This window comes from Microcaecilia unicolor, chromosome 5 (genome assembly GCF_901765095.1).
Source record: "Microcaecilia unicolor chromosome 5, aMicUni1.1, whole genome shotgun sequence".
Lineage (NCBI taxonomy): Eukaryota > Metazoa > Chordata > Amphibia > Gymnophiona > Siphonopidae > Microcaecilia > Microcaecilia unicolor.
The window spans coordinates 19,013,903-19,041,632 of NC_044035.1; the positions used below are offsets into that span (position 1 = coordinate 19,013,903).

General features: G+C 46.6%; 1 protein-coding gene across 1 annotated transcript in view; it reads right to left on the bottom strand.

The window, feature by feature from the left end:
- CASP7 (caspase 7) overlaps positions 1 to 27,730 on the bottom strand; it is a 75,720-nt gene that overhangs the window by 39,777 nt on the left and 8,213 nt on the right. The window contains exon 2 of the mRNA XM_030202710.1: positions 22,153 to 22,274. Coding sequence (XP_030058570.1) covers positions 22,153 to 22,274 — 122 coding nt within the window. The remainder of the gene's footprint in view (positions 1 to 22,152; positions 22,275 to 27,730) is intronic.

A 27,730-nucleotide genomic window follows, 5' to 3' on the forward strand; every position in this document is an offset into this window, starting at 1 on the left:
TGGCAGCTTCTGTTCCTCCGAGCCAAAGATGAACTACTTTCAGTTTCATGAAATCTGACATAGTTAAATCTGTGGCTTGGAATACACAGTGCCAGCACACCAGACCCCCTATTTGACTAGAGGCAGAGCGGCAGCAGTGAAAGACATAATCCCGTCCCTCTGCTAAGGACGCCAGAGAGCAGGGCAGCTGAGGAGGGCTAAAGCCACTGGAGTGTCATGATCCAGGATCGGTGAAACGGGTAAGCACCAGCAGTTTCTGGTGCTCCTGAAAGTCGACCCCCCCCCCACCCTACACTTCACTGGCTTCCTATCCGTTTACCGCATACAGTTCAAACTCCTCTTATTGACCTATAAGTGCATTCACTCTGCAGCTCCTCAGTACCTCTCCACTCTCATCTCTCCCTACATTCCTCCCCGGGAACTCCATTCACTGGGTAAATCTCTCTTATCTGCACCCTTCTCCTCCACCCGCTAACTCCAGACTCCGTTCCTTTTATCTTGCTGCACTATATGCCTGGAATAGACTTCCTGAGCCGGTACGTCAAGCTCCATCTCTGGCCGTCTTCAAATCTAAGTTAAAAGCTCACCTTTTTGATGCTGCTTTTAACTCCTAACCCTTATTCACTTGTTCAGAATCCATATTTTATCATCCTCACTTTAATATTCCTTTATCTCTTGCTGGTCTGTCCTAATTAGATTGTAAGCTTTGTCGAGCAGGGACTGTCTCTTCATGTTCAGTGTACAGCGCTGCGTACGTCTAGTAGCACTTTAGAAATGATAAGTAGTAGCAGTAGTGTTTGGGATTCCGGAATCTTGCTACTGTTGGGATTCTACGCGGAATCTTGCTACTCTTTGGGATTCCGGAATCTTGCTACTCTTTGTCCTTATCCCTTATTTGTCTTGTTTGTCTGTCCTAATTAGATTGTAAGCTCTGTCGAGCAGGGACTATCTCTTCATGTTCAAGTGTACAGCGCTGCGTATGTCTAGTAGCGCTTTAGAAATGATAAGTAGTAGTAGTGTTTGGGATTCCAGAATCTTGCTACTGTTGGGATTCTGCATGGAATCTTGCTACACTTTAGTATTCTGGAATCTTGCTACTGTTTGGGATTCTGCATGGAATCTTGCTACTCTTTGGAATTCTGGAATCTTGGTACTCTTTGGGATTCTGCACGGAATCTTGCTACTCTTTGTCCTTATCCCTTATTTGTTCTGTTTGTCTGTCCTAATTAGATTGTAAGCTTTGTGGAGCAGGGACTGTCTCTTCATGTTCAGTGTACAGCGCTGCGTACGTCTAGTAGCGCTTTAGAAATGATAAGTAGTAGTAGTATCCCGCTTACCGTGTTGTGCCAGCCTTGAGTGGACTTCACATAAAAGGTCCCAGGTACACATCTCACCGTTCCCCCTTAATATTGTATGCGGAACCTCCAAAACCCAGTGTACCCAATTGTACACCACTACAATAGCCCTTATGCCTGCGAGTGTCACCTACACGTAGGTAGAGTAGGTTTTTGGTGGGTTTTGGAGGTCTGACACGTTCCACCACAAGTGTAACAGAGTGGGATATGGGTCTGGGTCCCCTTCTCTACAGAGCACTGCAACGACCACTAGGCTACTCCAGGGACCTGTTTGCTGCTCTAATAGGACTGCTCATAACATCTGAAGCTGTCAATGAGGCTGGTCTGTACTTTCTTTCACATCTTTGGGGAGTGGGAGGGGGTCATGCCTTAATCATTTGGTCATTTAGAGCATCTTTTGTGTGACTTATTTGTGACTGAATCAGGTCTAGACCAGAATGTCTAACTTTTAGCCCTGGACGTTTTTGCTTTGTGCCATTACGGCAGAAAAACATCCAAGTTTTTGGGAATGCCCTAATCCCCAACACCCAACTCGTGATTTGGACTTACTGCATAGAAAAAATGCCTCTCTATCTCCACCTGCTGGTAGATGGACACAACCCACCAGTCTATGGATTGATCTGCTTGATGATATGGAAACGGGGGTTGAAAATAGTGGAGAGGTTCCCAAATTGTGCACCGCAGCGAACCGACAGGGATGCCGCGGCATATTTTCCCGCCGAGCCACTACTCTCCCCTTCCCCTCTCCCTGTTCTTAATCTAACCTTTTTGGAAAGACCTGTTGTTTTCCGAGGTCGGCAAGAGGCCGCAGCACTAAGTACCATGAGGACCGTAGGACCAGTTTCCTGCACGCACCGCTGCTAGCTCTGACAGTCACACCTCCTCTGATGCAAATTTTCTGCGTCGGAGGAGTGTGACCAGCAGAGCTGGTGACGACACGTGCAGAAACTGTTCCCGAGGTCTTCACATTAGCTGACGGTTCTGGCCTGCTGCCGATCAGGGAAATCTGCAGGGGGTGAGCGGGAGAGGGGAAGGAGGCAGAGAGAAAGTCACCTGTGACGCTGGCTTGGGGAAAGGGCAGAGAAACATAGAGAGAAAGAGATTGGGGGGGGGGGGGGGATACTGAAGGATAAGGGAGGAAAGAGAGAGAGAACAGGGTAATGCTGGATGAGGGAGAAGAAAGAGAGAGAGAGAGAGAGAGAGAGAAAGGTGTAATGCTGAATGGTGAAAATGGGGGGGGGGGGGGTTAGGTTGGATGGAAGGAGGAGCAAGAGGGAGGGCAGAGGCTGGATGGAAAGGGGGAAGAGAAGGAGGGCATACATGGAAATGTGAGTGTTGGTGGCTGAACATGTCACCAATTTGCTTGCCGCACAAGCAGCATGGAGCTTGAGCCTCGGCCAGTAGATCTCTTCAGTTGGTGGGGCTTGGGCATCCCTGCCAGCGAAAGTAGAATTCGATGCTGCTGGGAGCAGGAGGAAGACTTGAGGGCCTAGGAGCACTGTGAACTGAGAAAGTTTGGGAACCACTGAAATAGTGATTTGGACATTTTGACAAAAAAACCCAAAAAAGTCCACGTACTGCTTTTTGGATGTTTTTCTGTTTCAATAATGAGTCTCTACGTGTATTATGAAGTTACCTCAACGAAGATGAGCTACCAGCTCACTCAGATACAGAGGGACATACATAAGTAATGCCACACTGGGCCAGACCCAAGGTCCATCAAGCCCAGCATCCTGTTTCCAACAGTGGCCAATCCAGGTCACAAATACCTGGGAAGATCCCAAAAAAGTTCAATACATTTTATACTGCTTATCCCAGAAATAAGCAGTGGATTTTCCTCAAGTCCATTTTAATAATGGTCCATGGACTTTTCCTTTAGGAAGTCAGCCAAACCTTTCTTTAAACCCCGCTAAGCTAACCGTCTTTACCACATTCTCTGGCAACGAATTCCAGAGTTTAATTACATGTTGAGTGAAGAAAAATTCTCTCTGATTTTGTTTTAAATTTAATAGTTTGTAGCTTCATTGCATGCCCCCTAGTCCTAGTATTTTTGGAAGGCCTAAATAGACGCTTCACGTCTACCCATTCCACTCCACTCACTATTTTATACCTTTTCTCCAAGCTGAAAAGCCCTAGCCGCTTTAGCCTTTCCTCATAAGGAAATCGTCCCATCCCCTTTATCATTTTCGTCGCACTTGTACAAGATTTTTAAAATGATGGTACACATCTTAAGTCTACATAAAATGGAACGACTGAGTCTAGAAGAATGGTCTAACGTTTGGCAATTAAAATTCAATGCGAAGAAATGCAAAGTGATGCACTTAGGGAGTAGAAATCCACGGGAGATGTATGTGTTAGGCGGGGAGAGTCTGATAGGTACGGACGGGGAGAGGGATCTTGGGGTGATAGTATCTGAGGACCTGAAGGCGATGAAACAGTGTGACAAGGCGGTGGCCGTAGCTAGAAGATTGCTAGGCTGTATAGAGAGAGGTGTGACCAGCAGAAGAAAAGAGGTTTTAATACCCCTGTATAAGACGTTGGTGAGGCCCCACCTGGAGTATTGTGTTTAGTTCTGGAGGCCCTACCTTGCTAAGGATGTAAAAAAAAAATGGAAGCGGTGCAAAGAAAAGCTACGAGAATGGTACGGGATTTGCGTTACAAGACGTATGAGGACACAAGACGTATGAGGACAGACTTGTTGACCTGAACATGTATACTCTGGAGGAAAGGAGAAACAGGGGTGATATGATACAGACGTTCAAATATTTGAAAGGTATTAATCTGCAAACGAACCTTTTCCGGAGAGGGGAAGGCGGTAGAACGAGAGGACATGAAATGAGATTGAAGGGGGGCAGACTCAAGAAAAATGTCAGGAAGTATTTTTTCACGGAGAGAGTGGTGGATGCTTGGAATGCCCTCCCACGGGAGGTGGTGGAGAGGAAAACGGTAACGGAATTCAAACATGCATGGGATAAACATAAAGGAATCCTGCTCAGAAGGAAGGGATCCCCAGAAGTTTAGAAGGAAGGGATCCCCAGAAGCTTAGCCGGTGGTGGGAGGCAGGGCTGGTGGTTGGGATGTGGGGATAGTGCTGGGCAGACTTATATGGTCTGTGCCAGAGCCGGTGGTGGGAGGCGGGGATAGTGCTGGGTAGACTTATACGGTCTGTGCCAGAGCCGGTGGTGGGAGGCGGGACTGGTAGTTGGGAGGTGGGGATAGTGCTGGGCAGACTTATACGGTCTGTGCCAGAGCCGGTGGTGGGAGGCGGGACTGGTGGTTGGGAGGCAGGGATAGTGCTGGGCAGACTTCTACGGTCTGTGCCAGAGCCGGTGGTGGGAGGCGGGACTGGTAGTTGGGAGGTGGGGATAGTGCTGGGCAGACTTATACGGTCTGTGCCAGAGCCGGTGGTGGGAGGCGGGGATAGTGCTGGGCAGACTTATACGGTGGTCTGTGCCAGAGCCAGTGGTGGGAGGCGGGGCTGGTGGTTGGGAGGAGGGGATAGTGCTGGGCAGACTTATACAGTCTGTGCCCTGAAAAAGACAGGTACAAATCAAGGTAAGGTATACACAAAAAGTAGCACATAAGAGTATATCTTGTTGAGCAGACTGGATGGACCGTGCAGGTCTTTTTCTGCCGTCATCTACTATGTTATGGGCTGAATAAATCAGTCAAACCACTGTTGTCTAATCAAAGTTTTAGAACAGCTTGAATAAATCATATTACAATAGTCCACAAACATAGCAGATTCAAAATATTTATGGTAGTCAATTGAAATAGAATAAAAGAAAACATAGAAAATAAGATGATACCTTTTTTATTGGACTAACTTAATACATTTTTAGATTAGTTTGACCACATCTCTCTACTCAAAATATTTATGGATAGCTCTAAACTTTTTGAGAATATTTAAAGAATTCTTCAGCAGAGATTTTACTTGGGGTTTTATAGACAGTACTATATCCTGGTATAGATTTAACCCATTCCACCCTACTACACCCAAGAAGACAAACCAGCCACATGAACCGAAACAAATCAGGATTATAGGTAATGCGTCCAATCTAGGTATTTTTTACTCTGCTTAGTGGCGAGGGCAAAACCATTTCAACATCTCCAGAAAAGGGATGAAAAATTTCAAACTTACCTCCGGAGGAGGGAAGGAAAAAACCATGACACCAACCGCAGAAGCCTAAGAGTACAGCAAAGACCATAGTATAAAATACATACACACACATATCTAAGTATATCATACAAGTACATAAGTATTGCCATACTGGGACAGACCGAAAGTCCATCAAGCCCAGCATCCTGTTTCCAACAGTGGCCAATCCAGGTCACAATTACTTGGCAAGATCCCAAAAAAGTACAATATATTTTATGCTGCTTATCCTAGAAATAGATGGATCTGACTTTAATTCCTGTAAAGAGCGACGTTCACTCTGAGTCAAATTATCCTAGAAATAAGCAGTGGATTTTCCCCAAGTCCATTTTAATAATGGTCTCTGGACTTTTCCTTTAGGAACCTGGCCAAACCTTTTTAAAATCCCGCTAAGCTAACTGCTTTTACTACATTCTCTGGCAACCTTTTTGGAAAGGCCTGTTGTTCTCCGAGGTCGGCAAGAGGCCTCAGCACTAAGTAACATGAGGACCGTAGGACCAGTTTCTCTGGCAACGAATTCCAGAATTTAATTACATGTTGAGTGAAGAAAAATTTTATCAGATTCATTTTCAATTTACTGCTTTGTAGCTGCATTGCGTGCCCCCTATTCCCAGTAATTCTGGGAAGAGTAAACAAGTAATTCATGTCTACCCATTCCACTCATTTTCCAGAGCTTAACTATTCTTTCTTTGAGTGAAAAAATATTTCATTTTCTTTGTTCTAAAAGTATTTCCATGTAATTTCATGGAGTGTACCCTGGTTTTTGTATTTTTTAAAAAGAGTGAAAAATCGATTTACTTTTACCCGTTCTACACCACTACACCCTCAGCCATCTCTTTTCCAGGCTGAAGAGCCCTAACCTCTTCAACCTTTCCTCATATATTTCCTACAAAAGCACACAACTATGGAACGCATTACCAAAAGCCGTGAAAACAACTTATGATCACCTAAACTTCCGGAAATCATTAAAAACTAACCTGTTCAAAAAGGCATACCCTACCGACCCAACTTAAATGCCTGTACCCTGCAACAAAACGAAACCAAAGATCGTAATGGACATATAATAACTACTACTACTATTTAGCATTTCTATAGCGCTACAAGGCGTACGCAGCGCTGCACAAACATAGAAGAAAGACAGTCCCTGCTCAAAGAGCTTACAATCTAATAGACAAAAAAAAATAAAGTAAGCAAATCAAATCAATTAATGTGTACAGGAAGGAGGAGAGGAGAGTAGGTGGAGGCGAGTGGTTAAAAGTGGTTACGAGTCAAAAGCAATGTTAAAGAGGTGGGCTTTCAGTCTAGATTTAAAGGTGGCCAAGGATGGGGCAAGACGTAGGGGCTCAGGAAGTTTATTCCAGGCGTAGGGTGCAGCGAGACAGAAGGCGCGAAGTCTGGAGTTGGCAGTAGTGGAGAAGGGAACAGATAAGAAGGATTTATCCATGGAGCGGAGTGCACGGGAAGGGGTGTAGGGAAGGACGAGTGTGGAGAGATACTGGGGAGCAGCAGAGTGAGTACATTTATAGGTTAGTAGAAGTTTGAACAGGATACGAAAACGGATAGGGAGCCAGTGAAGCGACTTGAGGAGAGGGGTAGTATGAGTAAAGCGACCCTGGCGGAAGACAAGACGGGCAGCAGAGTTTTGAACCGATTGGAGGGGGGAGAGGTGACTAAGTGGGAGGCCAGCAAGAAGCAGATTGCAGTAGTCTAAACGAGAGGTGACAAGGGTGTGGATGAGGGTTTTGGTAGAGTGCTCGGAAAGAAAGGGGCGGATTTTACGGATGTTGTAAAGAAAGAAACGACAGGTCTTGGCGGTCTGCTGGATATGAGCAGAGAAGGAGAGAGAAGAGTCAAAGATGACCCCAAGGTTTCGAGCTGAGGAGACGGGGAGAATGAGAGAGCCATCAACAGAAACAGAAAACGGGGGGAGTGTCTGTACACACGAACCTTATTCTACCACAACATTACTGTATTTGTTCATAGCGGAATTGGCGAACGCCTTTACAGTACTCTGTAAGCCACACTGAGCCTGCAAATAAGTGGGAAAATGTGGGATACAAATGTAACAAATAAATAAAATAAAAATAGGAGGAGTTTCATCCCTTTTATTGTGCTGGTCGCTCTTCTTTGAACCTTTTCTAATTCCACTATATCTTATTTGAGATATGGTGACCAGAAGTGAACAAAATTCTACACACGAAAGAGAACTATTCTCACAAAATTACAGCTGTGCTAATCCCCAAAACAAAGTGAGAAATAAACACTCAACATAAATCTTCATGCAATGTCACTAGTGGTCTAACAATTACTTCATTTGTTACTCTTTTGCTTCTTTACTTTTTCACTTCTTAATAATAAAAATGGAGTTCAGAAGTTCGTGTGTTTGTTCATTTGTGTGCGAGTCCCTTTTTCCTTCCTAAGTGTGCTCGTTTTTTGCTCAGGCTCTGAAAAGGGGAAAAAAAAACCCCGTCTTCACCGGCTCAATGCTTGCTTGCGTTGGCTATCTCTCCTCTCTCTAGGTCCGGTGCTTGCCCTCTGCAATCCTCTTCTCTTCTAAGTGCTACTCCCTATCTTTAAACAACTTAAAAAAGAAAGCAACCCTAACTCCCTGATATATGAATTCTGCAGTCTGAGAGTACTTACGAGTTTGGGTAACTTTATAATCACTAACTGCCCAATAAATAAAATCAATAATTCAGGGTCCCTAAGCTAACCACCGACAAAAGCAAGGCGCAGTGCCCCCACGGGTGCACGAGCCGCCTATAATATGGTGCCGTGCCCCGACGGGCATGCGCGCCGGGCCAGCGGGGTGCAAGCGAGGTGTAGGCGTGATGGGCGTGTTCCCGCCGCCCAAAAGGCACCCCGCTGAAAAGGAGGGAAGAGCTACAAAGGGGTTTAAAAGCCCCTGGGCGGAGCCCGGACGGCCTCTTCAGGCGTCCGGGCACCAGCATACATGATGCTGCCTGGTGCTATCACTACTTCAGGTTTTCCTGAGAATTGTTTCACTTTGGAAAGGGTGTCTTAATTATTTAACACTGAGCTCATTGCTAACTCAGTACTTTTTCTTTTTTTTTTACACAGCAGTAGCGGCTCTTAATGCTGAAGCTGAGCATCTTTACAGCTGCAAGAATAGTCCTTAGGCTACGTAGCTTCAACACTGCCTTCTCAAGGCTCTGTGGGCCACTTGCCTCCTAAGTGGCAGAGAAAGTTCCCTATGAAGCTGAGTAAACTGTCTTCAGCCAACCCGCCTCTAACATGGCTTCAGCTGCTCCCATGAGAAATAACAATTCAGTCTTCTCAAACTGTTGGTGCTGAACTGTTCTTCGGCCAGCAGAGCTAATCCATGTTTAAACTGGCAGCTCAGATTGAATTAAAACTTGTTTCCTGCTAGTTAACTTAATAATTTCTAGCAGAAGTTGTTTTATGAACTGATTTTTTTTTTGTCAAGCACACACTTTTTCCCCCCCCCTGCAAAGCCTGCTGACAAACATGTTGGCTCTCTGACACTTAACTAATGCACCAACTTGCATTCATACAACTGTCATTTTCATATTTTCAGACACTTACTAGCTAACTAAAGCTACTTACATTAAAAATCATTACCACCACAGAGAAACAGCAATGCATACCCTACCTAACCAGGCTTACCCTCCCAACACAGCACAACTTGGAATGCCTTCCTGGTAACATTTATTTAGATTTTGCTCACACCTTTTTCAGTAGTAGCTCAAGGTGAGTTACATTCAGGTACACTGGATATCTCTCTATCCCAGGAGGGCTCACAATCTAAGTTTGTACCTGAGGCAATGGAGAGTTAAGTTACTTGCCCAAGATCACAAGGAGCAGCAGTGGGATTTGAACCAGCCACCTCTGGATTACAAGACTGGTGCTCTAACCACTAGGCCACTCCTCCACCGACAACATTCTGTGTAGAATCTCAAATAGTACCAACATTCCATGTAGATTCTCAAATATTTATTTATTTAGATTAGATTTTGCTCACACCTTTTTCAGTAGTAGCTCAAGGTGAGTTACATTCAGGTACACTGGATATTTCTCTATCCCAGGAGGGCTCATAATCTAAGTTTGTACCCGAGGCAATGGAGGGTTAAGTGACTTGCCCAAGATCGTAAGGAGCAGCAGTGGGATTTAAACCGGCCACCTCTGGATTGCAAGACCGGTGTTCTAACCACTACGCCAACATTAGCATCAGAATGTCTCCACCTCAGTCACATTAAAGCTCAACACTACCAAAGCAACTTTTAGTCTTCGAAAAACCCAAGGTTACACAAGGATGAGTTACCAGCAGTAAGCAGTCACTACGCGATCCCCAGATGACCTGGTTGAGAAGACTCAGAGCCAGCCCTGGTACAAAGTCCCCTGACTCTGTCTCAGCTGTCAGACTACATGGGCCACAACCACTTACCAGATGAACAGGAGTAGCTGTACCCAGAACTAAGTCGAACAAAAAAAAACGTACCGATGGCTATAAAAAAACGAGAGTCTTGAGACCCATTACTGGATCAGCCTAAGAACTCAGCAGGAAACAGGAGTGGGAGACAGATCCAGGCACTTCAAACACAGACTAAAGAGCATCCAAAATGAAATTAAAAAACTTTTATTGATGACTCTTAACGATGACTTGACACGGCACCGTGTTTCGGCTTCAGGAATCTCTTCAAAGTATGTCAAAACAACAGTCCCAGACAAATCTGTCTTCGCTTGTAAACAGTCACAAATCAGTCTGTCTTGAAAGACTAAATTGCTAAAAATAGGTCTTGAAAAAGACCGTTGGTTAGAGCAGGAGTGGTTTCTAAGAAATCCGCTCCTGGCAAATACCTTTTCCTTCTGTTGACTGGTATTTGCTGGTAGCGGAGTTCTAGAGCGTTAACCATTCAGTCAGTAAAAAAAAAATTTTCTCCTATTCGTTTTAAGGGTATTAATATGTAACTTGAGTGTCCCCTAGTCTTTGTACTTTTTGAAAGAGTAAAAAAAAAAAATCGTTTCACTTTTGCCCATTCTACAGCTCTCAGATCCTTAAATACCAAGAAATGCAGTCAAAGGCCAAGAAAATGTGGCAGAAAAATACTGTATTGGGAGCCACAGGATTGATTAAAAGGAATTTCAAGCACACTTAGATAAACTGTGATGAACTCCAGAAGGCGCATGAAGCAGATGTGTTAAATTTATTGCTAAGGGACATAAATTATAATCCACATACCCTGGTTTAGGAGTGAGGTTCGTTACTGTCATGAGAAGAGTGTTTCTTCTACCAAAAAAGGTGCCGGTACTCAAATGTCAGGCCACTCTTCAGGGATCAGATGATCACTGAGGGACTCACCCCACAATAGCCAGGCCCCCTGCAACCAGTCACAGAATCTATGACAAGGCAGAATTGATGTGTAGAGCCTGAGCTCTTTCATTAAAACTTGAGGACCATGGGCCAATTTCAGCACACAATGGAAAAGGTGCCGGTACTCAGTACCCCCTCAAAAAAAGCCCTGGTCATCAGTAAACCCATTTGGAGATACTGCCCCTATATTTAAAACCTTGCTTCTGATCTTCAAGGTCCTAAGAGGACCTGAAGGACAAGGGATTCTTCTCTACACCTGCAAAGGCCTTTAAGATCCCTCTATCACCAAAAGAAATGAAAAGATCTTACATTCAGTGGTGTGCCTAGCTTATTTGCCACCCAGTCACCCCCCCTCCCCGAAGCGCATCACCCCACCACCTTTCCCTGCTAGGGCAAGGGGGTGCATGGAGCAAGTGTGCACCTGTTGGCTCTGCTGGTTCCATGCCCCGGAACAGGAAGTAACATCAGAGGGGGCGGGGGACCGGCAGAGCCGACAGTCGCACACTTGCACCTCCTTGCTGCCCGAGGTGAGGGGGCACATTTTAGCACCCCCCCCCCCAACTTTGACCCCCTCCCCCCCCCCCGCCGACGATCCTCTCAACCCCAACCCCCGCATATGGCTTTGTTCTGTTTCTGACGTCCTGCACGTATAACAGAACTAAGCCTTTTGCGGGAAGAAGAGGACCCCCGCCAGCAAAGGTAGATGACGGGTTGGCAGTGGGGCAGGGGGGCTGTCGAGAGGGTCGTCGGCAGGGGGGGGTCCAGGGCCAAATCTACGGGGGCCCAGGCCCCACATAGCTATGCCACTGGTTTGAGAACAAGTAAAAGCAGGGAACATCCTACCAGACCTTTAAGTAACAAATCTAATTGGTTGGATTCGAATCAGTCGGCTTGGGGGTCTCCCTTGGCTGTGAGGTTTAAATGACTCTGTTCTCATGCCTTACATTTTATTTTTGACCTCGGTCACTTAGTTTTCCTCCTCTCTCCCTTGTTTTCTTATCCTCCAGTTATAAGACTGACTGCCTGGATCACCCGGCTTTTCTAGCTTATTTAAATTGTACCCCTCCCTTGGGTGATTTCAAAAAGGCAAAGAAGCTATTAAAGATACAAGTCCATTTATGAGAAATCCTTTCCCTTTTATGCAATAAAAATTTGGAATTGTCTGCTGTTACCCGTGTGAAGAATACAACGAAAAAAATGTTCCACTCGATGTGCAAACTCAAAAGAATAAAACCTTTTTTCCCAAGAAATATCTTCCGCACCCTAGTACAGTCATTAGTGATAAGTCACTTGGACTACTGTAACGCTCTATACGCAGGCTGTAAAGAACAGACCATTAAAAAAAACTCCAAACAGCCCAGAACACCGCAGCCAGACTCATTTTTGGAAAACCTAAATATGAAAGTGCGAAGCCCCTAAGAGAGAAACTGCACTGGCTCCCGCTCAAGGAACGAACTGAGTTCAAGATCTGCACGACCGTACACAAAATCATTCACGCAGATGCCCCACTCTATATGTTAAACCTAGTGGACTTACCGCCCAGAAACGCCAAAAGATCGGCCCGCAAATTCCTCAACCTGAACTTCCCCAGCTGCAAAGGAATGAAATACAAACAGGCCTATGCTACTACCTTTGCGTACAAAAGTACACAGTTATGGAACGCACTACCTATGGCACTGAAAACCATGAATAATCTAACCAGCTTTCGCAAATCTTTGAAGACACAGCTCTTCAACAAAGCCTACAAAAGACACCCTTAAGGATATAAATCATCCCATAAACTACCCAAACACATCAAAAACACCTCTCATACGACATCTCCATCCAAACCACCTCATACCTTCAGCTCAGTATTTAAGATCATGCAATGTATCTAAGAACATGTAACGACTGTATCATAACAACATTCTGTAAGCCACATTGAACCTACTACTACTACTACTATTTATCACTTCTATAGCACTACAAGGCGTACGCAGCGCTGCACAACATAGAAGAAAGACAGTCCCTGCTCAAAGAGCTTACAATCTAATAGACAAAAAATAAATAAAGTAAGCAAATCAAATCAATTAATGTGTACAGGAAGGAGGAGAGGAGGGTAGGTGGAGGCGAGTGGTTACGAGTCAAAAGCAATGTTAAAGAGGTGGGCTTTCAGTCTAGATTTAAAGGTGGCCAAGGATGGGGCAAGACGTAGGGGCTCAGGAAGTTTATTCCAGGCGTAGGGTGCAGCGAGACAGAAGGCGCGAAGTCTGGAGTTGGCAGTAGTGGAGAAGGGAACAGATAAGAAGGATTTATCCATGGAGCGGAGTGCACGGGAACCTGCAAAAAGGTGGGAAAATGTGGGGTACAAATGCAATAAATAAATAAAATAAATGTTCGTCATACTCCTACATACAGTAGTTTTCAGAAGTTATTGAAATGCTATTTGTTTAAGAAATGTTATGAAGTTGTAGAATGATAATTTGTGTGTGTGTGTGTGTGTGTGGGGGGGGGGGGGGGTATTTTCTTTTTATATATCAGAAATATTTGTTACCCGCCTTGAACCTACTATGGTGGGGATAAGGTAGGCTAGAAGCATTTTAGTATAGTATACCGTGTTTCCCCGAAAATAAGACACTGTCTTATATTAATTTTTGCCCCCCAAAATGCGTTAGGTCTTATTTTCAGGGGCTGTCTTATTTTTGGGGGAAACATCGAGGTTGGTTTGGGGTTGGCCCGCCCGCCCTCCGTTGCTCCCGGAACTAACCTTAAACGCCTCCTTTCACCTTCGCAGCAGCAGGGCAGGCCACTGCTTCCTTCCGTGTCCCGCCCTCGCCTGACGTAACGTCCGCGAGGGCAGGGCACGGAAGGAAGGAGAGGTCTGCCCTGCTGCTGCTTGCTGCGAAGGTGAAAGGAGGCGTTTAAGGTTAGTTCCGGGAGCGACGGAGGGTGGGTGGAGGGGGGGCCCGGTGACCTCGAGTGGGGGGGCGGCCTTGTCCGGCTCTCGGCGGCCCTGCTTTCAAACAAAAATTTGCTAGGTCTTACTTTCGGGGGAGGCCTTATATCTACCATTTCAGGAAAACCTCTACTAGGTCTTATTTTCGGGGGATGTCTTACTTTCGGGGAAACAGGGTAGTAATGGACAGATCAGGGCTAAAGTGTGCTTAGCTCTTTCTGCACCACCCTGATAAAGTCAGCACCGCTCTGAAAAGTCATTTATTAATGAATGAAGTCAGTCCAATGGAAAGGCTCTTATTTCTATGCCAGGACAAGGGACTGACAGGGACACCAAGTTTATATGAGGCTTGCGTAGAATAGTGCTGTCTCGCCATCTAGTGGTGATAAGAAGTATTGCAGCCTTGCCCAGCATTGAGCAGTATCCCAATTTCTGAAGGCGAAAACACACCCTATGCAATACTACTACTACTACTTAACATTTCTAAAGCGCTACTAGGGTTACGCAGCGCTGTACAATTTAACATAGAGGGACGGTCCCTGCTCAAAGAGCTTACAATCTAATAGACAAGTGAACGGTCGGTCCGATAGGGGCAGTCAAATTGGGGCAGTCTGGATTCACTGAACGGTAAGGGTTAGGTGCCGAACGCAGCATTGAAGAGGTGGGCTTTAAGCAAAGACTTGAAGACGGGCAGGGAGGGGGCTTGGCATAAGGGCTCAGGAAGGTTGTTCCAAGCATAGGGTGAGGCGAGGCAGAATGAGCGGAGCCTGGAGTTGGCGGTGGTGGAGAAGGGTACAGAGAGGAGGGATTTGTCCTGTGAACGGAGGTTACGGGCGGGAACGTAAGGGGAGATGAGGGTAGAAAGGTAGTGAGGGGCAGCAGACTGAGTGCATTTGTAGGTAAGAAGGAGAAGCTTGAACTGAATGCGGTATCTGATTGGAAGCCAGTGAATACTGTAAAGGGACACCTATTTTTTGGCATCTGTCTGGAAGGCAGGGTTATAGAATATTAGTGTAGCACTGCAAATTCACATGTACAGTTTATTTATTTAACACATTTATATTCCACATTTTCCCACTCAGTTGCAGGCTCAATGTGGCTTACACAATACCGGAGAGGTAAGCTCCGGTTCTATAAAATACAAATACACAATATAGTAATCAACTTGAAAGAAACATAAGTATAGAGCAACAAAGAAATAAAGAGGGGGTGGTGATAGAAGTCCAATATGGTCCACTCTGTGTCGCAGGAAGTAGAAAGTTAATTTGGGTCAGGGGGATGGGCCTTTATTATTATTATTAGCATTTGTATAGCGCTACCAGACGCACGCAGCGCTGAACACCTGATACAAAGAGACAGTCCCTGCTCAAAAGAGCTTACAATCTAAATAACACAGACAGACAAGACAGTTACGGGTGAGGGAAGTAATGGGAGCCAAAAAGCAGCAGTGAAAAGGTGGGTTTTCAGCATAGATTTGAAAACAGGTAGAGATGGAGCTAGACGTATAGGTCCAGGAAGTCTATTCCAGGCATAAGGTGCCACAAGAGAAAAGGAGCAAAGCCTGGAGTTAGCAGTGGAGAAGAAGGGGGACGACAAGAGAGATTTGTCCAGTGAGCGGAGTTCACGGGGAGGAATGTAGGGAGAGATGAGAGTGGAGAGGTAATGGGGAGCTGCAGAATGGATGCATTTAAAGGTCAGTAAGAGAAGTTTGAACTGTATGCGGAAGCAGACAGGGAGCCAGTGAAGTAACTTGAGGAGTGGGCTAGTGTGGGTATAACGATTTTGGCGGAAAATAAGTCGTGCTGCAGAATTTTGGACAGACTGGAGTGGAGAGGAGAGAGATGGCTGAGAGGAAGACCAGTGAGAAGTAAATTGCAATAATCCAAGCGAGAGGTGACAAGGGTTTGGATAAGGGTTCCGGCAGCGTATTCAACAAGTTAAACAAGTTGGTTTTCAGTAATTTCCTGAAGTTGAGATGGTTATCAATAGATCTCAAGGTTTGGGGCAGAGCGTTCCACAGTTGTGTACTTATGTAGGAAAAGTTTAGGTGTCAGAGTGGTGTAAATGCGGTCCCACCTAGCTCGCAAAAAAAAAACCAAAAAAAAAACAAACGCACGCATTCCAGCCAGACTCCATCAATGCTTACGTCCACCATTGAGTTTAGGAGTCATTTTATAGAACAGTGTACAGCCAGGTTATAGGCAGTTATTTCAATTCATTTCTTTATTATCATTTACATAGTGCCCATATCCACAGCAGTGTACAAATCAAACTATATAATAAAACCATTACAAAACAAAACACATCAAAACAAGACAAACTCATCAAAAAACATTACAAATATAAGCAGATCAATATATTGTGTCCATCGTCTGCCTAGATCACTATTTAGCCCCGCACCAATAAACGCTGTTTCAGCAAACTCTAAACAACCCTGAATTCTTCTGTGTCTTAAGAGTTCCAGGAAGTTTATTCCATTCTGTCAGTCCAGCGACAGAAAAAATATGCCTCCTGGTGTCCTTTTAACGAAACAATTGAAAATCTGGAATTGTCATCAAACAAGTACCGTCTGAACGAAGCACCCGCTCTGGGTAGTACAGATGAATACAGTCAGGAAGGGGTCCTTATACAAAGCTGTGACAAAAGGGGGGACTGCGCTAGTGTCATGAACCGAAGCCCCCTTTTACCACAGCGAGTAAAAGGCAGGTCTTTATTTTTTTCAAGAAATGTCTGTGCGACAAGTGAAGCATTTGTTGCGAGACCATTTTTTGAGGGGGGGGGGGGCAGCACTTAACGCCACCCATTTAGGTGGTGGTACATAAGAATTGCCATACTGGGAAAGACCAAAGGTCCATCAAGCCCAGCATCCTGTTTCTAACAGTGGCCAATCCAGGCTACAAGTACCTTGCAAGATCCTAAAACAGTTCAATATCTTTTATGATGCTAATCCTAGAAATAAGCAGTGGATTTTCCCCAAGTCCATTTTAATAATGGCTTATGGACTTTTCTTTTAGGAAGCTAGCCAAATCTTTTTTAAACCCCGCTAAGCTAACGGCTTTTGCTACATTCTCTGGCAATGAATTCCAGAATTTAATTACACACTGAGGGCCAGATGCACTAAACTTAACGAGCAAGTAGTAAACTGTGGCATGCACAAAAGGCTTCTCCGAGCCATTTTCTGATCACGGTAGCAGCTACTGAAAACGGAATGCAGATGAGCAAATTAGTACCCCAATGTGTATAAATTGTATTGTAATGAGATGCACTACCGTTTTCCGTTTGCCTAACCGTGGAAAATCTAACGGGAGGTCTGTACCTCTTGTTGGGGTTGCGCGGGATTTATTCGCCTCTAAAAACTTCTTTAAATTTAACAAAAAAAAAAGATCGGGAAAAAAACCGTCCAAGTGCTCGTCAGGGGCGTCCTTTATGGATGTCCTTCACTCAAAACAACCAGCCGGAAACCTTTGCCTAGCCACATCCAAGTGCTCGTCAGGGCTGTCCCTCTAAATTGCCTAACATGGACGTCCTTCACTAAGGACGTCCCTGACGAGCACTTGGACTTTTTTTCCCCCAGATTTTTTGTGATGGGTGTGAGGACGTCCAAATCAAAAACCTATTTGGACGTCTCTTTCGATTATGACCCACCTCCAGGTCTCTCTCAGCCAATCACAGCGCGTTTAGCTGACACCAGTGACAGCTAAACGCGCTGTGATTGGCTGAGGGAGACCTGGAGGAGGGGCATCGGACGTGCTGCTAACACCCCGGGGCAAGGCGGATGGAGCAGAAGCCGCTGATAGCTGCCAGGTATGAGTTTGATGACACAATGTGGAGGGGCTTGAGAGAGAGGTTCTGAACTGCGGACCCAACCTGAAACTGAACATGGCCAAGACCGAACTCATTGTTTTTCCACCCAAACCCACTTCTCCTCTCCCTCCACTCTCTCAGTCGATAACACCCTCATCCTCCCCGTCTCATCTGCCCGCAACCTCGGAGTCATCTTCGACTCCTCCCTCTCCTTCTCTGCGCATATCCAGCAGATAGCCAAGACCTGTGGCTTCTCTCTCTATAACATCAGCAAAATTCGCCCTTTCCTCTCTGAACACACCACCCGAACTCTCATCCACGCTCTCATTACCTCTCGCCTTGACTACTGCAACCTACTCCTCACTGGCCTCCCACTTAACCATCTATCCCCCCTTCAATCCGTTCAAAACTCTGCTGCGTGTCTTATCTTCCGCCTGGACCGATATGCTCATATCAGTCCTCTCCTCAAGTCACTTCACTGGCTTCCGACCAGGTACCGCATAGAGTTCAAGCTTCTCCTACTAACCTACAAATGCACTCAATCTGCAGCCCCTCTACCCTCATCTCTCCCTACGTTCCTACCCGTAACCTCCGCTCTCAAGACAAATCCCTCCTTTCAGTACCCTTCTCCACCACCGCCAACTCCAGGCTCTGCCCTTTCTGCCTCGCCTCACCCCATGCTTGGAATAAACTCCCTGAGCCCATACGCCAAGCCCCCTCCCTGCCCATCTTCAAATCCTGAGCCCTCCTCTTCAATGTCGCTTTTGGCACCTAACCATTATTCAGGATAGCTAGACTGCCCCGATTTGATTCACTGCACTTTTTTGTCCTTTAGATTGTAAGCTCCTTCGAGCAGGAACTGTCCTCTGTGTTAAATTGTACAGCGCTGCGTAATCCTGGTAGCGCTTTATAAATGTTAAGTAGTAGTAGTAGTGAACTGCGGACAAGGAGGAAAGCAGAAGACTGAAGATCGGTTCCCCGATCCCGGGCTTGCATATGCAGTTTGCCACCTGCGGGATGCCCCTTTCTTTCCAAGCACTCTACCAAAACCCTCATCCACACCCTTGTCACCTCTCGTTTAGACTACTGCAATCTGCTTCTTGCTGGCCTCCCACTTAGTCACCTCTCCCCTCTCCAGTCGGTTCAAAACTCTGCTGCCCGTCTCATCTTCCGCCAGGGTCGCTTTACTCATACTACCCCTCTCCTCAAGACCGTTCACTGGCTCCCTATCCGTTTTCGCATCCTGTTCAAACTTCTTCTACTAACCTATAAATGTACTCACTCTGCTGCTCCCCAGTATCTCTCCACACTCGTCCTTCCCTACACCCCTTCCCGTGCACTCCGCTCCATGGATAAATCCTTCTTATCTGTTCCCTTCTCCACTACTGCCAACTCCAGACTTCGCGCCTTCTGTCTCGCTGCACCCTACGCCTGGAATAAACTTCCTGAGCCCGTACGTCTTGCCCCATCCTTGGCCACCTTTAAATCTACACTGAAAGCCCACCTCTTTTTTTTTTTTATTTCTTTATTTATACATTTCATATATACATTAACAAGAACACCTCTTGTACAATCTGGGAGAACTGTAAGTACATCGTTTCACAGGAAATCTCAACCCACACTCACTCACCCGCCTCCCCCATTAGTCCACAACTAGAGCCAGGAAACCAAGTCACTATTCTGGGCAAAATTTAAACCCTATTAATCTAACACAAAAAGAGACTCTGAAGGGAGTAATGGGCTGCAATTTATAACTGAGGTGGGGATACATCCTCCGCCCCAACATCTAGAGAAGGCGCTCCCCCACCTCCCCGGGACTCCAGGAATGCTGACAACTGCACAGGTTCAAAAAACACATATTTTACAGTATTCATCTTCACCACACATTTACAGGGATAATTGAGCCAGAAGAGGCCCCCCAACTGTAACACAGTAGGGCGCAACTTAAGAAAAGCTTGTCGCCTCCTCTGCGTTACCTTGGTCACATCAGGATACATCCGTATTTGAACATTCAAAAACTTTTCCTTCCGAAATTTAAAGAATAGCTTCATAATCCTATCTCTATCAAACTGAGAAACAAATGTCACTATAAGAGTGGCTCGCTCCCGTCGCTCCTCTTCACCCTCCAACTCCCGAATAAAGTCCAGCGTGTCATACCGCCCAGTGACATCCTCACCAGCGGCCTGCACACCCCGGACCGCTCGCTTAAAGGGCTGCAGATAATAAATCTGCGAGATAGGTGGGCATGCCGGTTCAGACACTTTTAACACTTCAATGAGATATTTTTGAAAAGTTTGGAGCGGTGCAGTCAGCTGTAATTTAGGAAAATTAATCAATCGCAGAGTATTAGCCCTCTGCCGATTTTCCAAACGCCTCAATCTTCCTATGCAACCATTGATTTTCTTTAATCATGGTCGCTTGCACCGCTTGAACCGACTGTATGGCCAAATCATGGGCCTCAGTTCTTTCCCCCACCTTCTGCACTTGCAGTCCCAATTGAGTAACCGTCTCAGTTGGAAGCTGAGAGGCCTGCGACAGTAACAACATTTTAGTAGATAAGGAAGTTTCCAGGGTCAATAATGCATCCCAAATCGTTTCCAAAGTAAAGTTAGGAGGCTTAGGCAACAGTGAAGACTTACACAAAACTGCAGCACTCCTCTCGGCTCCCAAGGCTGTGCCAGCTCCCTCCTCCAGAAGTGATCCCTCCAGGGCTATGTCTCCCAGCATGCTGTTACTCCCCCCTTCCGGGGAATCTTGCGCGCTCCTAGCCGCAGCAGGTCCCGTCCCAGAGCCAGCCGCCCCCTCATCAGGGGCCAGGAAGCCCTGTCCGCCTGCAGCCCGAACCGACGCAGGCATGGGAGGCGGTTCCCTCACCTCCTGGCTGAGCTCTGTCTCAGGCAGCAGGGACGCTTCGTCTCTCTCCGCCCCTCCCGGCAGCAAGACGCCCGAACTCAGCATACTGCCCCCCGCAACGACAAAGCGGTCCAGCGGTCCAGAAACGGGTCCCGCGGGCGCCCCGGGACCAGGCACCCGCTTTCCCTTCCTTTTCGGCATTCCCCAGGCAAACAAACTCTCAGGTAATCAAACGCCGCCGAGCTGCCTCGCCGTCCTCCCTTCAGGTCGCCATCTTGGTTCCGAAAGCCCACCTCTTTAACATTGCTTTTGACTCGTAACCACTCGCCTCCACCTACCCTCCTCTCTTCCTTCCCGTTCACATTAATTGATTTGATTTGCTTACTTTATTTATTTTTTGTCTATTAGATTGTAAGCTCTTTGAGCAGGGACTGTCTTTCTTCTATGTTTGTGCAGCGCTGCGTACGCCTTGTAGCGCTATAGAAATGCTAAATAGTAGTAGTAGAGTAGGTGTGCCTCGGCAGAGACGTCCTTTTTTTTGTTTTAGTGAAGGACGTCCTTGGCATGCGCAGAGCAGCCAGCATAACGCTTGGCTGCTCTGTGCGTGCTCGACCGGCCGACTGGCTTCCGAGGGAATAGAGAATGCAAGTGAGCTACAACGAGCAGCTCATTTGCATTCCGTTTCCTTGGTGCATGGCCGTTCCCTGCCAATTCGCTAATCCTGGCCGGTGCCCCCCCCCCCAAGTATCCTGGCACCTGCATGCCATCTGCAGCCTATCATAGTTGTGAAGTTGGCTGCGCTTTCTTGAGAGTTCAGAGGGCACCAGGACCTACTTTTAACAGCGGGCTAAGGGGAAAACTGCTGCCCCAGGGCCTGTAAGTAAAAGTAACCCCGAGTACAGGGCCCACTCTGGTCTAGTATCTTCCTTCCCTCCCCCCCCCCCCCCAGTGCAACTGCTTCCCAGAGATAAAAAGCAGCATAAAGGCACAGAGTCATCATCAGTTCATGTCACTGATGGCCAGTGTTGCCATATAAAAAAAATTCCCACCCAAAACAGCCCAAAACCCGCCCAAAAACCGCACACACCCCACCCCCGACGTCATCACCCCCACCCTCATGAGCCCCACCCTTCCGTCATCACCCCGCCATCAGCCCCGCCCCCGCTGTCATCGCCCCGCCCAATACGTCACCAACCCCCGCCTCTGTTGACGTTAGCCCCACCCCCCGCCGCCTGAAAAACCGCCCAAAACCCGCACGAAAAAAAAAACAACAAAAGTTTCCCGCGGCGGGTTGCGGAAAACCGCCCATCTGGCAACCCTGCTGATGGCTCTGCTGGTCTTTCTGACATCACTTCCTGTTTCTGAGGGGCGGGACCAGCAAAGTCAACAGAGGCACAAACCTATAGCGGCTCCACACCCTAGGAAGCAAGATAAGCAGCACTGCTCAACGAGGACATGTGTGTGTGGGGGGGATAGGGAGCTATTTGACTGGGGGAAGAAGGCCCAGGACTTTGAGGGGGGGGGACATCCACAAAACTTGTCCAGAGCCCCATGAGTAGTTAATATGGCCTTGGTGGACATTCTCTTGTGAAGAGAAGTAGAACTCCATTTTGGCCAACATGTTGATCTCTAGTTGGCTGACCAGCTAGTCGCACAACCTGACTAAGAACAGAAGATTGTGCAAACTAATGATTACCTGCCAAAAAAAGAAAACCTGTTACTTCTGGTGGGTTTTGCGTCCACCGAATCCTCTTGCTGATCTTCACCCTCATCTTCACGTTCGGACGATGGCAGAACAACACCCTGAGGATCCGTCATCTACAGAACACAAACACAATCCAAAGTCATTCATGAAAATTCTCACTGGAAACGCCAGTTAAAAACGCTTGTTCGTGGCTATCCGGACATTTTCAGCAGTACTTAACCTGTTATCTCCACTGAAAACGACTTGTTAGCACCAAATTCAAAAGTGGCTTTTGGGTGTTCCAGGGGCGGAGTCAGGTTAAGTGCCAATATTCAGCCCCTCACCACATAAGTAAACTACTTAAACTGGGTCACATAAATCAAGAGTTTCCCAAGTCGGTCCTGGAGTACCCCTTTGCCAGTTAGGTTTTCAGGATATCCACAATGAATATGCATGAAAGAGATTTGCATACAATGGAGGTAGTCTATGCAAATCAATCTCATGGCGGCTGAGGGGAGATATGATAGAGGTCTATAAAATAATGAGTGGAGTTGAACGGGTAGATGTGAAGCATCTGTTCACGCTTTCCAAAAATACTAGGACTAGGGGGCATGCGATGAAGCTACAATGTAGTAAATTTAAAACGAATCGGAGAAACTTTTCTTCACTCAACGTGTAATTAACTCTGGAATTCGTTGCAGAGAATGTGGTAAAGGCGGTTAGCTTAGCGGAATTTAAAAAAGGTCTGGACGGCTTCCTAGAGGAAAAGTCCATAGACCGTTATTAAATGGACTTGGGGAAAATCCACTATTTCTGGGCTAAGCAGTATAAATGCTTTGTACGTTTTTGGGATCTTGCCAGGTATTTGTGACCTGGATTGGCCACTGTTGGAAACGGGGATGCTGGGCTCGATGGACCTTTGGTCTTTCCCAGTATGGCAATACTTATGTACATATTCCACTGAAAATCTGACTGGTAAGGGGGTACTCCAGGACCGACTTGGGAAACACTAACATAAACAGCAGTCCTATCTTTAAGAGGTCAGCCTTATGTGGTCAAGGGCTGAAGAATAAGTCAAACATAGGTCGAACATAAGCAATAGACAATTTCATCAGTAAAAATATTAAAATAACAATACAAGTATGGCAATAGTCTATTAGATTTCTATTAATTTGTTTGTTGAGTATTGTTCTCTCAATAGTAGGATATATTTATGGACGTAGGGCTCGTGGTTAATGGTTTTTCCTCCTAGGTTTTTTTTTTTTTTACATTAACCGGTGAGCACCGGATCCTTTTGAAAATGGACCAATGATAAGATTAGCTCCAATAATAGCGTGGCCACTCACTTAAACATTGAGCAAAGGGTGATCTCTTGGAGACCAGCCAAGCTTGGAAGCGCTGAGGTCCAATTGGAATAAAAGCAGTAATTCAGACATCTGTTGGGAGAGCAATACTCAAGTACCAACTGGGAAATACAATAAGGAATTAGACCAAAACCAGTGGTTCCCGTAATTTAGACAGTCTATTAATGTCAAAACAATCGCAGTAAAACATTTTAATAGGACCGTATAGGGTGTAAGCAAAGATGGGGCATATAAATAGATAAGAAAAGGTAACAGGAATAAGAAAACAAGTGGACTAATTTAAAGAAAGTTGCACATCTCTCTATATAAAACGCACCTCCAACGTTCGAATGAAGCCTCACTTACCCAACGTTCCAAAAGTGAAGGGGGGTGAGATCGCTTTGTGTCTGCCCCGCCCACTCATCAACTTGACGTCGAGAGGGCGGAGCGTCAGGAAGGAGGCGGCGCTCCTGACGTCTCTAGCCTTCCCTTCGCTGTGTTCCGCCTTCTTCTGACGTCAAGGATGACGTCAGAAGAAGGCGGAACACAGCGAAGGGAAGGCTAGACGTCGGGAGCGCCGCCTCCTTCCCTGACGCTGCGCTGCCGGAACCGCCATGGAGGTAAATTAAAGAAAAAAAAAACAAAAAGAGATGTTGGGGGGCGAGAAGAGGGTGGGCAGTAAAGTTGAACAATGGGAGCGGGAGGGCAGGGGAGAAACGACAGAATGGCTGCGAAGGGGGGGGGGGGGGAGAAGAGGCCGGGCCAGGCTGGGACATGGGAGAGAGAGGAGCATGGATGCGAGGGGGGTCATGGAAGGGAGAGAGGGGACTTGCTGGAAAGGAAGAATGGAGGCGGCAGGGAACAGAGGAGCATGGATGGGCATGGATTGGGAGGGCAGAGCTCAGGGAGAGAGGGGAATTGCTGGATAGGGATGAATGGAGGGGACAGATGGGCATGGATGGATATGGATTGCAGGGCAGGGCTCAGGGAGAGAGGGGAATTGCTGGATAGGGATGAATGGAGGGGGCAGGTGACAGAGGAGCATGGATGGGCATGGATTGGGAGGGCAGGGCTCAGGAGAGAGGGGAATTGCTGGATAGGGATGATGGGGGGGGACAGATGGGCAAGGATGGATATGGATTGCAGGGCAGGGCTCAGGGACAGAGGGGAATTGCTGGATAGGGATGAATGGAGGGGGCAGGTGACAGAGGAGCATGGATGGGCATGGATTGGGAGGGCAGGGCTCAGGGAGAGAGGGGAATTGCTGGAAAAGGATGAATGGAGGGGGCAGGGGGACAGATGGGCATGGATTGGGAGGGCAGGGCTCACACTCTCTCTCATATACAATGTCTTTCTGACTCTCACTCTCACACACTCTGTCTCACACTGTATCACATTCACTCTCTATGTGCCACACAGTCACTCCACACACTCGCTTGGTCTCATACACTCACTCTCACAGAGAATCTGTGTCTCACACACACTCTCTCTCTCGCACACAACACACACACACACTGTGTCTCACATACCACACTTGCACACACTCTCATTCTCACACACACACACTCACACCCAGACTCACTCTCTCTCTCACACACATACACTCACACTTTCACTCTGTCTCTCACACAGTCACTCTCACATACACTCTCCCAAACATACACACTCCGAGGAAAACCTTGCTAGCGCCCGTTTCATTTGTGTCAGGAAACGGGGCTTTTTTACTACTGAGGTCATAAAGCTCAAAAAACCCCTGGATATCACAATGTCAAAGCTCCGGACAGGGCCTGGCCTTGAGTGTCCGGGAATAACGCCGGCGAAGGGCTGTAAAATGCTCACCGCTGCCTGCTAAATATCTGGAGGGGGGAGGAGCGAGAATGCAATTTAAGCCGTAGTGCTGACTCACAAAGTTTTATACCCTGGACAGCCATAATATTTGGAAAACTGACTTATTCATAGTGTCCTTCACGGTCATTAAGATCCCAGAATCAAACCTTAATTATCCAAAGTGAGACTAGATTCTACACGCGAGTCTGCTTTTTTTTTTTTTTTAATTTGGCCGCAGCTTCATGGTTACAGTAACAGTTTCAATTTACATACCGCGAACACCAAACTGGTTTACAATAAGATTAACAGAAACTACATCTTATAACAAAAATATACGAGAATTTTTTTTTTTTAAATTGACCAGAATAAGAAATCCTTAAAAAGACAGTTTTAAGTATCTTTCTAAGTATACATAACAGGGGCGTAGCCAGACCTCAGCGGGAGGGGGGTCCAGAGCCCAAGACGGGGGGCACATTTAACCCGCCTCCCCCAGCTGCCGACTCCCCCCCCCCTCACAAGGTACTTTTCCTGGCGGGGCTTTAGTCTTCTTCAGCACCAGTCTCTGGCGTACGTGCTGGACGTCAGGACTCTCAGCACAGATCAGCGAATGCGCCAGAGACTGGTGCTGAAGAAGACTAAAGCTGGCGGGGGTTGGGGACCCCCCGCCAGCAAAGGTACCTTGCGGTGGCGGTTTTGGAAGTGGCGGGGGAGGGTCGGCATGGGGGGGGGTCGAAAGTAGAGGGGGCCAGGACCAAATCTGTGGGGGCCCATGCCCCCGTGGCCCCACCCTAGCTACGCCCTAATACATCATCTGAAATATCCAGAAAACAAATAGCATATGACCATCAAATTTCGGGGCTTGGTAAGCAAAAAGCATATCACGTACTCTCAAACCTCACCCCCTTTAACAGAAGGAAAACCAAAAGAACAGTTTAGAGTTCTACTTCTAAAGGAACTTGGAAATTCAAATTGGGACAGCAACTATACAGGGCAGTCGCCATGAAGAACACAGATAGTATACAGGAAAAATTTAACCTAAATCCTGGCTCCCCAGTATCTCTCCACACTCGTCCTTCCCTACACCCCTTCCCGTGCACTCCGCTCCATGGATAAATCCTTCTTATGTGTTCCCTTCTCCACTACTGCCAACTCCAGACTTCGCGCCTTCTCCCCAGTATCTCGCCACACTCGTCCTTCCCTACACCCCTTCCCGTGCACTCCGCTCCATGGATAAATCCTTCTTATCTGTTCCCTTCTCCACTACTGCCAACTCCAGACTTCGCGCCTTCTGTCTCGCTGCACCCTACGCCTGGAATAAACTTCCTGAGCCCCTACGTCTTGCCCCATCCTTGGCCACCTTTAAATCTAGACTGAAAGCCCACCTCTTTAACATTGCTTTGACTCGTAACCACTTGCCTCCACCTACCCTCCTCTCCTCCTTCCTGTACACATTAATTGATTTGATTACTTTATTTTTGTCTATTAGATTGTAAGCTCTTTGAGCAGGGACTGTCTTTCTTCTATGTTTGTGCAGCGCTGCGTATGCCTTGTAGTGCTATAGAAATGCTAAATAGTAGTAGTAGTAACCTAAATCCTGACCTCCATAGGAAGCCCATGGAGATCCATATTTACGCAACTAACCTATTCAGAATTGTTTGTAGACGTTGAAAATAATTGTCTCTAGCAGATCTTCAGCTAGAGAGAAATCTCCAAAAAATGTAGGAAGAACTTAAAAGACATTACGTTACAGTAGCTTTTTAGGATATCAGGTTAATGGACTTATCCCTCAATATCCTACTGCTGAAGGGTTTAAATTGTACAATTTTCTGCCTTATTTTGTTTAGACTCTACTGAAATTCTTACGGGCTGGATCTAGGATTGTAACCCATTTTGATGGATATATTCCGAGACACGGTATATCAAATGCTGTAAAATAAATAAATTATGCGCTATGCACTTACGCAAACCCTTACAGAATAGGTGTTTTAAAAGTATAAACTTGTCCACAAAGTTCTTGTATTCTGTTATTTTACACAGAAAAGTGACGTATTAACATAGGCAATTCTTTTTGTCCACGAAAACTCGGGAGGAGCGAATTTGCCTAGGCTAGTGGTGGGCATCCATGGTCCTCGAGGGCCAGAACCCAGTCGGGTTTTCAAAACTTCCATAATGAACATGCATGAGATGGATTACATACACTGCTTCCACTCTACGCAAATAGATCTCATGAGACCTGGCATGCTGCCGAGAACATGTCTGGGCCGGGAAAGGTTGGAGGCTGATTTACTAGTTTCCTCCTTCAAGACTAGAGATGTTCCACAGGATGGAGAAAGGCTGATGTGGTTCCACATCCACGTGGAGGGGCATAATCGAAAGCGAACGCCATCTCCATGGCGTCTATGTCTGAGAACGAGTACGTG